At 38.9% G+C, this 13,127-nt stretch overlaps 1 protein-coding gene across 14 annotated transcripts in view; it reads left to right on the top strand.

Annotated features, from left to right (window-relative positions):
* Positions 1-13,127, top strand: part of LOC111870311 (A-kinase anchor protein 9) — a 193,618-nt gene that overhangs the window by 52,844 nt on the left and 127,647 nt on the right. For 13 of the 14 annotated variants that reach the window (XM_033753790.1, XM_033753802.1, XM_033753797.1 and 10 more), the window contains exons 17-20: positions 1,694-1,852; positions 4,239-4,434; positions 10,683-10,881; positions 12,853-13,044. In XM_033753790.1, the coding sequence (XP_033609681.1) occupies positions 1,694-1,852; positions 4,239-4,434; positions 10,683-10,881; positions 12,853-13,044 (746 nt within the window). The remainder of the gene's footprint in view (positions 1-1,693; positions 1,853-4,238; positions 4,435-10,682; positions 10,882-12,852; positions 13,045-13,127) is intronic. The other variant, XM_033753798.1, reaches the window with a different exon arrangement.

Genomic DNA, 13,127 nt, shown 5'->3' with positions numbered 1-13,127 from the left:
AAAAAAAAATAAGTTCAGTTTCTTTTGGGTACCCCCTCGTAGAAGAACACAACAGGATGCATTCCTTGAAGATTTATTATAGTCCTTAACTTCCTTCTTGCAGTGATTTAGTGAGTCAAAGTGAATATACAAGGAGATCGAAAAGTCACACACATCAAACTAAAAGTTGTTATAAATTGTATTGCAGTTAATATAATTATATCTCCTACCGCTAGATGGTACTGCAGGAGTACTAATGAGTAGAAACACGGTCTGTTGTGTATCGGTCATACGCTGACTGCAGTATAGCTTTGTTTATTGCGTGACAGACATGTCGTTTTCCGAAGAACGAGTTTTCATGGTGGAACATTATTTTGCCAGTCATTCTTATGCATGTGTCGCAGACAAGTTTCGTCGGGAATATCTGGGTTGTGCAGTTCCTAACACTCCGACGATAACGAGAATAATCAACCGATTTCGGGAATATGGATCAGTTTGAGATAGGAAGAAATCTGGGAGACCGGCCCTTTCGACTGAGGCTAAACTGGCTGACGTGGAGAAAATGTTGCAGCGTTCCCCTTCAAAAAGCCTAAGGAGACTATCAGCCCAATCAGGAATTTCATACAGAACTGCTCAGAAAGTGATGAAGAAGTTACACCTTCGTGCATATAGTGTTCACTGTGTGCAGGAACTGAAGGACCTGGATAAAGAAAAATGCTTAGTGTACTGTAGATGGTTTTGGACATTTGTTGGCAAGCACGGAATTGAAGAGTTTGATCAGGGTTTTTTCACTGACAATGCATGGTTTCACCTTAGTGGCTACGTGAACAGTCAAAACAATAGGATTTGGTCATCTGAAAACCCACATGTGTTACATGAAAAGCCCTTGCACTGTCAGAAAATTGGCATGTGGTGTGCTGTATCACGTCGTCAAATAGTGAACCCAATTTTCTTTGAAACAGCAGTGAACAGTCCAGTGTACCAAGACATCATTACACAGTTTATTGTGCTTCATGAAGTTGATGAATGTGAGTGTTGGTTGCAGCAAGACGGTGCCGTATGTCACACATCTAATGAAACCATGCAGTTCCTGCACGAGTTTTTTGGTGACCGTCTCATTTTGAAAGGATTGTGGTCCCCGCATTAGCCCGATTTGTCACCCGCAGATTTTTTCTTTTGGGGGGTGCCTGAAAGGAATTGTCTATAAGAACAATCTGCATACACTGGATGACCTCAAGAGGAACATTGCGACAGCGATGCACATGCATTGCTGAACAGGGAAGCCATTTCGAGCTTATGTTTTAAAGACATGATTTAATTTTGCATTTCTAAAATGTAAGGTTATAAACATTATTAGTAAGTGCTGTATGTCTTGTAGTTGGTGCATTAAACCAGCAAAATATAATTGCGTATTGTGATGTGCACGACTTCTCGATCTCCCTGTATTTCTTCATTCTTTACCCATAAAAAGAGCATTTGGACCATAATGGCGGTGAATTTATATTTGCACAAACCATGGTAACAGAACATGCAGGATTTGTTCTTCTGGTCATGACTGCTTCCTTCGAGATCCTTCATCTGTCATCCTACTATTCAGTGCTGTGTAGTCTGGTGATACTGAAAACATCTTGAAATAAATCATAATAAAAAGAAGAAAATATGACCTAGAAGGAATCGCATGTTGGAAATCCATGGTATTTTCTTTATGTTGTAGGACTTAAGTAAGAAGCATAGTGATGAACTGAATGAAGTAACAAAAGGCCTAAAACTAGAAATTTCCCTCCTGAAGCAATCACATGATGGCAGCTCAAGTCGAAGTAGTGTGCAGCAGCTGAAACAAGAAATGTGTATGGAATATACTTCAACTCTTAAGGTTAGAGTGCTCTGGCCTTTGAAGTTACAGGACTAATCTTATGGAAAAGTTGGGACAAGTGGGGCTTGTAGCCTGAAAGGAAATTATGGATATCCATTGCCCAAATTATTGTCATGTGTGGGCTTAAGTTAAAGCAGGGTGACAATATAAATTGTTCGGTTCCAAGACATTACTAACATAATTATGATGGACATCCTTGCTCCTTTCAGATAGTTGTTTTGACCTCCTTACATTGTCTTAATTTGTGTCTCCTGATTACAGTCATTGGCTTAGACAGTTTTTATTCTGGCACTGCTTACATTGTTGGGAAGGTTTACAAAATTCTGTCATGATTTCCTTCTTGTTACTGCAGTGTTTTTTTCGGCCAGTTGTAAAATGGGTTTTGTTTATGTTTCCTTTCCTTAACTCTCATTAAAGTTCTGTTTTTGATATTACTACAGACAGGAATTACATCATTTTGAGTCTTAAACCTTGTTAGATAATTTCTTACAGATTATAGTCCCTGGAGACTATCAAGGAATGCTTAAGTTCTTTCTCTTCCTCTTTGAACATCACTTCCATTTTATGCAGATTGATGGATGAAATATCTCAGTCTTTTGGTCCCACAGTACCAATTTTTTATGAGATAAAGTAACAACCCTGAGTTATTGCAGTAACTTATGATGCTTATTTTGCTTTATGAGTCTCCCTCTACCTAGAAGAGCAAGAAGGAAACTGTGACCTGATGACTAGAACTGAGTGATCTGTTTCTATGCATAATTCTGAATAGCTTAGATTTCCATTATGTGAGGTTTGTCTGACATAACATCAGAGATTCTTATTATTGCAGTGTTTGTGGTTTTTAACATAGATAAATTTTTCACACAGAATGTTTAGTTATTTTTGTAACTATATCTGTACAAAATTTCATTTCTATAGTTGTTGTTGTTGTGAAATAAGACCTCGAGGGACGTATTCTTGCAACGTCACTTTATTACGCAATGCTGTAACTACAGTTCAACGTAACTATAACACAAATGTTAAACAAGTTGTTTCACAGTCTCTCCTTACATGTTAACAACTCTCACTAGACTGTAGAACTGTCCATGTCTCTGTGCTGGCTAACCACCGGTTTCTGTCGACACCACTGCCTTCTACTGGCTTCTGTCCGCACCACTGCCCTGCTCGGTCCTCAGCTCTGCTTGTTATACTTCAAATCAGACAAGTGGGAAACGTCCCCTCCAGCAGCACATGTACTGTTATGTCACAGTGGGGAAGTGTTTACTGGCCTGTTGCCTAGCACAGCTCCTCTACTGTTACATCACAGCAGGGAAGTGTACTGGCTCAGCAAATAACCCACAACAACTAGTAGAGCAAACACATATGCAGTCATGGATCATAAGTCAAGGAATTAAAGGGGAAAGAAGTCTCAGTTCCCAATGGTTGTGGTGATTAATTAAATATCACCATTCAAGCAGAAAGTTAAATGGGTACTGTGCATATCTGCCACATTGTCTTAAATAGCACAAAAGATTCTAGAAAAGTTTCTTATTTTTTGAAGACCATTACCACACAGAATATTGGGGTCATATGTTAAGTAGTGCAAGTAGAAGCTGACATGCCAGTTTGATGTTGGTATTGCAGATAAAATGTACATGGGGGATTGTCCTCTGATGGCATGGTGTCCCTACTGACTCATGACAGTCCATTGATTGGTTTGAAAGTTAATACAGGGGACTGATATGTGCATACACATAGTACCACAAGCATCTTTTCCTTATAAAGTAAGAAAAGAGGCTGAAAAATATAAAACATATTAATCACTTATTTCAGGTTTATCACTAGCAGTATTACTTAATTACAGTTCCAAGACAGTTCCATTTATGCCTGACCATATTTTTTGAAGAAATTGCGCTTCTTGTTTCATGTGATGCCAGGGTGTTTCAACTTGGCAAATCCAACTCTTTAACATTTTAAAGTAACAAGTATATTGACTGAGCAATTTATTGGTTTAGTAATCCTTTTGAGTTTGTATGCTGGAGGTACCCAGTTCAGATTGTGGTCAGTTTACCGGCTATCCTCACGGACTTTTGACAAATTCTGGAATAGTGCCTTAAAATAGGCCTCTTTTAAAATCCCTGCCATTCATCATTCATAATCATATTTGGTTATCTTTGATGTTGGCAATTTTTTGACATAGCGCAGCCCAGAAGACTCCACACCGTTGTGATAATCTCGTGACTCGTGGTTAGATTCGGTTTGCACAGAATTACAGAATGTGTTTGTCTGTAATTTTATAGAGAAGTTGGCAGGTAAAGCACCTTGTGTTACAGAATGAAAACAGTCTCTGTCAGCTGCAGTGTAGGCAATATAAAAGTGCAAGTATGTCAGCTTTGATATGTTGCAGGGATGGGTTCAAACCTGGTACAGTGACTGTCAGGAGCAGCTGGAAGCTCTGAACAAGCAGATTTATGACCTGTGGCAGCAAGATGAGTCAGCATCTCAGGAAACAGGTCCTGACATGCCAGCAAAAGCACCTGTAAGTCACACTGACATCAAGAGGCTTCTTGAGTGCAAGGAGCTGTTACTTACACAGGCTGAAGGTAAGCTTAGGCAACTGATGTGTTTGTTGTGTCAGGTTGTTAGCCATTTGCTGTGAAAGTTGGAATAGTATTGTCAAACCACTCCATCTTTATAAAGCAATAGTAAGTTGCTCTGTCATAAAATATTTGTATACCCCCACCAAAAGGTACTGTCGGATAATTTTTCATGAATTACAGGAGATGGAAAAGACGAGATTCTACAGCATGAATTATGAATGAAGCTTGGTATTTATTTAGTTCGTACATGGATGTAAAGTAGATGTCAGAGGAAGGAGAGAGGTCTTCAGAGTCAGTGCTCTTAGCTGTGGTAGAAGACAGGATGACTTACTTTATTTATTATATTTTCTTGCATAATTTACACACTTCTACTTGTGGACAAGAAACTTAGAAAGAAAATTATACATTATGCTTTACCATAGCTGACATTTTGACCAGCACACAATTTTCATACACACGCACATGCAAATGTGCACACACATTCACAAAGTGTTTGATGGTAAGTCAAATATTACCACAGAGTTTGGAGAACTTTAATCACTTTTTCCACAGAGATTATGCATTTATTTTAATATTATCAAGGAATATTTTTGTCTCAGTGTTAATCAAGGAATCGTGTGGCAAAGTCTGTGGGTGTACAGTCTGTAAAGTGTTGTATTATTGCATTCAAATGTAAAATTCTACCCTGAAAAGTAGTATTCATATATTTTATGCATGACAGCTTTCAGTCACAATTATTTGGATAACATTTTTACAATTATGCAAATAAATGTGGTACATTATAAAATTTTTTAATGGACTACGCAGTAAGAAAGTTTGCAGTGTGTATAAAGAATGTGATGCTGCCCTGTGTCATCTACATATATTTGGGCTCTTTATTTTGTTGAAGTGCTTAATTTTTTCTCTTTTTATCTTGTTTAATATCTCTGTCTTACCATGTTTCCCCATATTAACCAGTTACACTGGACGGAACTATTTAACTTTTTCCCGATATTAGTTTACCGTTACAGTGCCAAGATTAATTTGAGTTATGGTAAAAGTGTTACATAAAGTACTGGTGTTAATTAGATATATCCTCCTTATTTGACATATTAACGTAGATTAACCCATATTAATTTATATATTGTAATATGTTTTGTCTACTGAAGACGCTGTTGGGATTGTTAATTGGTTTTATTAACAACCTACAAGTCGTAACTACAATTGATTATAACACTGTTGTGGGTTTACACAATTTACAAACCCTACACACTAATCTCTTCACGCTGTTTTCAGTTTAACACACGTTCCATTCTTCTTCTTCCTGCTACTGTCTTGCACTCACTCCAAATACTTGCCAAATACTCGGAATACTAACTGACACTGTCTTCGGCAGCTGCTACATTTCAACTGACACCTTGGTCAGAGTCAAAGTCACATTGTGACTGACGGTCAGTCAGTCAGTAAGTCTTGGTTCTGAGCCTCATATGCGGCTCATGACCAGATATTTATTACCGTTTGACAGTTACGGTCTTGTTTCTGTGGGCCGCTCTCTCTGATGAGAGGACGAGTCTGTCTTTTGTATATGCTGCTGGCCCTTGGCAGCGCAGTCTTTCTCAGGTCCAAGTCCCTTGGTATTTGCGACCATACTTTACTGTCTCAGATTTGACACCTCCATTTTCATCGCCTCCTGCAATTCGCAGGGCTGACACCTTAGGTATTCCAGTCTCTCTTATAAACCCTCAGTCAGACAGTAGAAAATGCATCCTGTTTCACTGTTGTGACACCATCAAGCAGTGGTGCCGAGAGTTGTTTATTGCTGTGTAGCAACCAGCGCGCTTCGTCTAGGCTCAGCACGTCACTGAGAAACACTGCTTTCCTTACTGTTGTGTAACCTCATTTCCACTCTTGCGTAACTTGGCAACTGACCGTTTATCAAGAGTCTGTCTTCATGGTAACTCACTCCACATCCCATTGCCCGACAACGGTTTGACATGTCACGCTGCTCCCTTCATAAGGCTGTTTATCCCAAATAGCCTAACAGTACATCACCAGTCCTTTCCTTCCGAGGCTATACTTGCAACGTCTTCTTTTTATCTAGCTCAGTGTTTCTTTTCTTCCCATTGTCCATTACAATATACAATTTCTTGTGGTCAGAAACTCTCTCCTTTTGGCAGAAGCAAGAAACTTGCATTTAACCTTTAAACGACTAAAGACCCTGTATGGGGTCGCACAAGTTTAGTCGGCGGTATGAATGACCCCATATGGGGTTGCACAGTCCGCGCGTGCGGACGTTATTTGAAATACATTTTAAGGTAGAAAATAATGTCCTACTTATATAATTTTTGGCCACCATCTGCATGGAGTGTCTGTCTTCCCACCTGCATCATCTGCCGGAATGTTGGCTTCGTGTGGAATTCTCAAAAAAATCCGGAAATGCAGAGTCCGATTTCGCACTTCACGCACTTTGTCCGGACGGTCTTTCGTTTCCCACGCGAAAAGCACACACGACACCTCAATTGCGAAGTAGAGGAAGTCAGCCAGTGATGTGGTTTGGCCTTCTATAATCGAGATATCTCCCATAAAACGGCAGGGGTTCGACCCCTGGCCGTTGATGGCGAGGTGGACCCCTTCCAGCATGTTCCGCACAAGAGCGAGACGAAATTCTCTGTGTGACAACAGGATGTAACTGTTCAGATCAAGGAGATGGAAAAATAGCTTATTTGTCCATTTCCAGGTTCGACAACAGATGCTATAACTGTTTGCCACAGTTTGCCCACAGCTCCACCTGAATAATTATTCACACTCCTCGTGCCATGCTGGTGTGGTGGCCCCCAGGTTGCCGACAAAGATGATGGGTATTCTTCGAAATCACTTTATGATTCGCTACCTTCAACGTCACTCTCAGAATTGTCGGTACTGCAATCTTAATCGAAGTCATTGATGAGCTGAAATATGTCAGAATATTCCAAATGACACTACCACATGTTACGATCGAAGTTTGAAATTTTACACTCGACTGAACGCTTCCAGCCACGATGCACGCTGTGTGTCGGTACGGCAACTCATGCATAAAGAATGCTAGCCTTGAACTCTGTAAGAACAGGACACATATTGTTTAGCAGAGTTCTATATACAACACATGAGTTTATATCACACGTCCACCGTCTCCATTCCAGANTACCGAAAGAACTACGTGATTTAGACACTGAGAAGCTTTAGACACAACATCCGCTGTGTTGCCATAGCTGTCAAGTGATGTCACCCACCAGCCTGCATTCATACTTACCGAGAACTCTATGAATTCTTGTAGAGAAACTAAAAAACTGGGGAATTTCTTATTTGGAGTCAGTGTAAAAATTTTAACATGTTTTATACAATCTGTAAATTACAGTATCTGATTCTATATTCTTTCGAGAAAAAAAGAGCGTTTATTTCCTTCGTTTATCACAGAAATTGCAGAAATAGGAGCAAATTTAGTAAGTGACTACAGTTTTTATGGATTTCTAATCGCGGGTATTTAAATTAATTCCGTACCGCTGCCCTTCCCAGAATTTAAATGCCCGTAGGATAAAGGTTAAATGTTTCCTGCCTGATTACATAGCAGTCAATTTTTCAAACATGCTGAGACCCAGTTAACTGGAAACCTAATTTCCTTTGTGTCTGATGGATTCAGTGAAAAGTAGGCATTCATCTTATTAGATTGTAATTCATTTAATGATTTAGGGTACACTGTATAGAATAGAGATCCAGATGTCCGTCTTCACTGTCATGCCAGTTTTGCTCTCTGCTATGGCAGTCACTTTTTATTTAATCACTGTATTCTGTAGACACACTTGAGTGTGTATTTCTGAGGCTTGTTCAAATGAAACCCATTTAGGAGTTGTTCTGCTCAGAGATGCAGAGGTCATTAAACAGTCCACATGTATGCTGAGATAGGTAGCTTGTTGATGCACTGGGTGGTGGATCCCCTCTGCTGCTACTGGAACCACTTCACCACCATGGTCTTGATATCCTACCCAAACAAACACCTCTTTAGTTTGTTCTTGAGGGATTTGAACACATTGACAGGTCTGTACTGTATAGGGATGATCCAACACCTTCTGGTGCATGGAACATAATGTCTCCTGGACAGTGTGGGTTGTGAGGAAGTGGGCTTTATGGATGCAGCATGGTGGCACCCCTTATGAACATGGCAGGGTGAAGGTCTTGGAGTGTTCTACATTAATGTTAGTAGATAACCTTCTGCATCAAAGAGCTGAATGACAGCTTATTGGACCTGTTTGAACTGATTCTGCCCCTCACACCGTTCCTATTTTCTCAAATGCATGCACTATGTCATACAGCTCATGATTGAATGCTGGTGTTCACAGCCATGTCATCACATGCGACTAACCATTTCTACAAGTGGCACTGTGAATGGGTATCATTTGAATAAACCTCATATATATTTCATTAATAATACTTCATCTGTCATAAAAATAAAATAACTAAGTAAAGCTTTGTACTGTGTAGAATCAACAATCATACAGTCAGATGCCATTTGTTTGTGAAACAAGAATGGAAAGGTATAATATTTTTAAAGTCCCTTCTGTCTGATATTATGTACTTCATTGGCCTTGGTATTTATTGATTGTTGACACAGATCTTGGAGTGGGATATACGTTGTACGTTCAAGTTCTAAGGTCTCCAATTTTTTTTTCTCACACAATAATCATACAAAAAATTTGAAACTTCTGTCACTTTTCAACGTAATCTCCCTGCAGCCGTACACATTTTTCACAACATCGACGCCATGATTCCATGGCCGCTGCGAACGCTTCTGTAGGAGTCTGTTTTGACCACTGGAAAATTGCTGATGCAATAGCGGATTGAAAAACGGCATCCATGTCTCATCCATTGTCACAGTTGATGAAAAGAAAGTCCCATTCATGCCTTCATCATTGCCATGCGTGCAGCCTTGTGGTCATCCGCCAAAATTCGTGGAACCCACCTGGAGGACACTTTCCGCATTCGCAGGTCTTCATGCAGGATTTTGTGCGCAGATCCCACGGAAATGCCAACTTTGGGGGCGATGTTTTCCACACTCAATCGGCGATCCTCCAAAACAACTTTCTCAACTCGCTCGACCATGTTGTCAGACCGGCTGGTGCGAGGCCGAGATTGTTTTGGTTCGTTGTCACACGACGTTCGGCCTTCTTTGAACTGTCGCGCCCACGAACGCACATTTTTCACATTCATGACACCATCACCACATGTCTCACTCAACTGGCGATGAATTTCAATGGGTGTCGCACCACGCAAGTGGAGAAAACGAATGATTACTCGCTGTTCTTGTAACGAAAACGTCGCCATTTTAAGTATCAAAAACACTCCTCACACTCGCCGCTACCACTAGAGTTCTGTGTGCCGTGGAGTTCTGCCATCTCTGTCATGCATTCACAGAGTGCACACGTATTTTAAACAAAACCGCATGTGTCTGTCTGCTCCCAGTCCTGAGAAAAAAAATCGGAGACCTTAGAACTTGAACGCCCCTCGTACTGTGTTTGCATGAATATTATAAGCCACACTTTTTTCCAAAACTGATGCTTTTAAAATCAGGGTGGGGCTTAGATGTGGTTCTTAGAGAAGAGTAAGTGTCATTGGATTGCGTTGATCTGATAACGGTGCTTGTTCTGTGTTATGACCAAGAGGTGATGCTTTAATTTTGATTAAATTATATGTTAATATGGAGTGATTCAAAACAGTGTTTCCAGCTAGTGGAGTCCTAATGGAAATGCATCACAACATATTTTTTGATGTTATTACATCCCCTCTGCAACCCCCAGCATTAAATTAACATGTTTTAAACCATGTGTGTAACTGCACAGAGCTACGGGGAACTTGCTTATTCTGAGCTGTGTGTAAGAATATAAATGCACTATATATATATATATATATATTCATTTCCATATCAAATAATTCTCAGGGTTCAGCTTCTGCACAAGGGTGGCTGATATTCTGCCAAATATAGTGTCATGTGTTTTGGACTATTTACCTTCATATCTTGACTGAATAACTAGCTATCCTAACAGATGTTTCGTGGTTTCCCATAGTTTATTCATGTGACTGTTTGGATAGGCCAAAGCTACTTATTTTCAAATCTTTATCTCCTTACTTTTCCTAATTCATCTTCCCAATGCATTCAGTGCAATGTTGCCTGAAATAGTATCAGTAAATAACCTAAGAGTAACTCACTTAGTTGTATCTGTATTTTGTTTCTCTCTAAACAGTTTTACACACAGAAGTAGCAAAACGTCATATGCAAGCATTGCATAGTCTACAATTCCAGCTAGATGCTGAACATGCCAAGCTTGTACAGAAAGTTGAACATATGAAGAAAACTGTCCAGGAGGGAACAACAGTAGCAAGTCTGCAAGATCAGATAAGCAAACTGGTTGCAGATAAGGAAGAACTTGAAAATAAACACAAGTATGTCATGAATGTGAATGAATATCATGTTTACTTCAGCAGCATAGTAAGGAAATAATGCTTTTAAATATGTATGCATATTTTATTTATGGCACTTTTTATCTTTCATTTTGCTTTTGCATTTTTAAATCTTAAGTGCTTTACAGTATGGTTTATATCTCTGGAAATCTGATGTATTGCAGTTTTTTAACATATTTCTGTTTGTTTTTAATGGTTTATGTTGGCATGAACATGTTACTGTATCTACTTGCACAATACTTGCCTTACATGTCATATGCATATAAGGTGAGGGGAAAGAGATGCAAAACACAGGCATATTAGGCATCATCAAATGTCCCAAAAGCTGTTATCTGTTTTTAAAAGTATAATTTTTTAGCTCATTTTATATGCTGATTATTGTTTCACAGTAATTTCTGAATCAGTATTTATTTATATTAAAAAATATACACAAAATAAACCTTCATTTCTTTTAGTTATTTAATTTTCATTTTGGGTTTGCAATAAAAGAATTGGATTTGAGATTTTCACGGTGGTGACTAAAAAGAGTATGGTCTTCCAGGTTATATCACCATTCAGTTGAGTGAGAGGTTGTTTTTTCAGAGAAACATGTCATGTCTATCTTTAGGGTCAAATACTAAGTCAAGTGAGATGCCAGAACAGAAGCAGATCGCAAGTTGCTTCTGCTGGTTTCTTCAGTTGCTTTATTTTTGACCATCAAGATGGAGGTGATATGTCCACTGAAACATCACACTTATCTCTGAGCTACACAGTGTCACAACCCACAAGACTGTACTCCTCAAGATTGGAGTTGATCTTAGGGAAGCAGGTGGTGTACGTGTGGAGAGGATGATTGGCTTTCTATAATGGGGAATGACAGTACTCTGTGAACATGATATTGAAGCTTCACTTTCCATAAGAACAGGAGATTTCATTATAAAATGAGTGTCAGTTTTGTAGGAAGATCGTGCACCATGTTAGTCGATGATGGACATATTTGGTAAATAGGCTAATTTTGTCAAGAAATTGCTGTATTATGGGGACGGATAGACATAATAGTCAGAAGAGATTTTTTTTCCACATTATCAAAGAGTTGCACAAGATATGACAGGAAAACAGAAATGTTTAACATAGTGCAAGGCAGATCAATAAAGTCTTTCGCTTCGGGGCAAGTTGAATAACTAATGTCTTAAACTTTGTACCTCAGACAGAACAGTTGCTGTTTTGATTGAAGTTATCTGGTGGTTTTCCTCACTCTCTTTTGGGAAGTCCTTTGAAATATACCACAGTCACTTCCTTGCACCACTTTACAGCTCACAATGTGTGATCACTATTGTAACATTTTATGCTTAATAACCTCAAATGTCCATAACAGCACTTTGAAGGGGAAGCTGTAAGCTGTATTTTCATGAGATCTTTCTACCTTGAAGATGGAAGTAGCAGCTCATCCAAAACATCGATTTCTTTTACCACATTATATGGTCTCACATCCCAGAACACCTCTTATCTCATGTATTTCTAAACATTTCTTATAATTTTTCTCTAAAAGACCACTGAGAAAGCCACCATAATTAAAGTTGTCAAGTACAGACAACCCTGAACTGCACATGTGCCAAATTTCATAAGCTTACAGCTGCTTAGCAACTGATTCTGGAAATATGAATAGGAATATAGAAAATATGAAATATGAATAGGAATATAGGACTTAACAACATCCACTTATAAATAATCTGTGAATCAACCTTTTTTTCAACCTTTGCTTTTATGACATTTGAATGAGTCTGGTTATTGAAGTAAAATACTTTTATTTTTAGGTTTGTGAAATAGCACATGGACACATTGGACTATGTGATGAAAACTGGCATGTATATGCATGGATTATGCTAGTAAATACAGTATTGCATGTATACAGAATAAAATTTTGTTTCATTTTGGACCACATAATTTGATATTTGCACCTCTCACTACGTGTAGACTGGCAATGGACTTGCTAGCCCATGAGCATGATGTTGAAGTGGCAAAATTGCGTGATATCATAGCAAATGTGAAATGTGGAAACATTTCTGGCCTCACAGAATTGCGTCAAGAAATGGAAACTAAACATACCAAGGAAATGGAAGAACTGCGTCAGTATTTTGAACAGAAATGTGCTGATGTTGAGAAACAGTAAGTTACTGCCTGTTATTTTTTATGCCTGTTTGTCAGACGTGTGTATTGTGACATCACTGCATTTTGAAGTATGTTTGAAA

The sequence above is a fragment of the Cryptotermes secundus genome, unplaced genomic scaffold (genome assembly GCF_002891405.2).
Source record: "Cryptotermes secundus unplaced genomic scaffold, Csec_1.0 scaffold391, whole genome shotgun sequence".
NCBI lineage: Eukaryota > Metazoa > Arthropoda > Insecta > Blattodea > Kalotermitidae > Cryptotermes > Cryptotermes secundus.
Note: the sequence above shows the minus strand (reverse complement) of the source record. Positions and strands in the feature narration are given on the sequence as shown.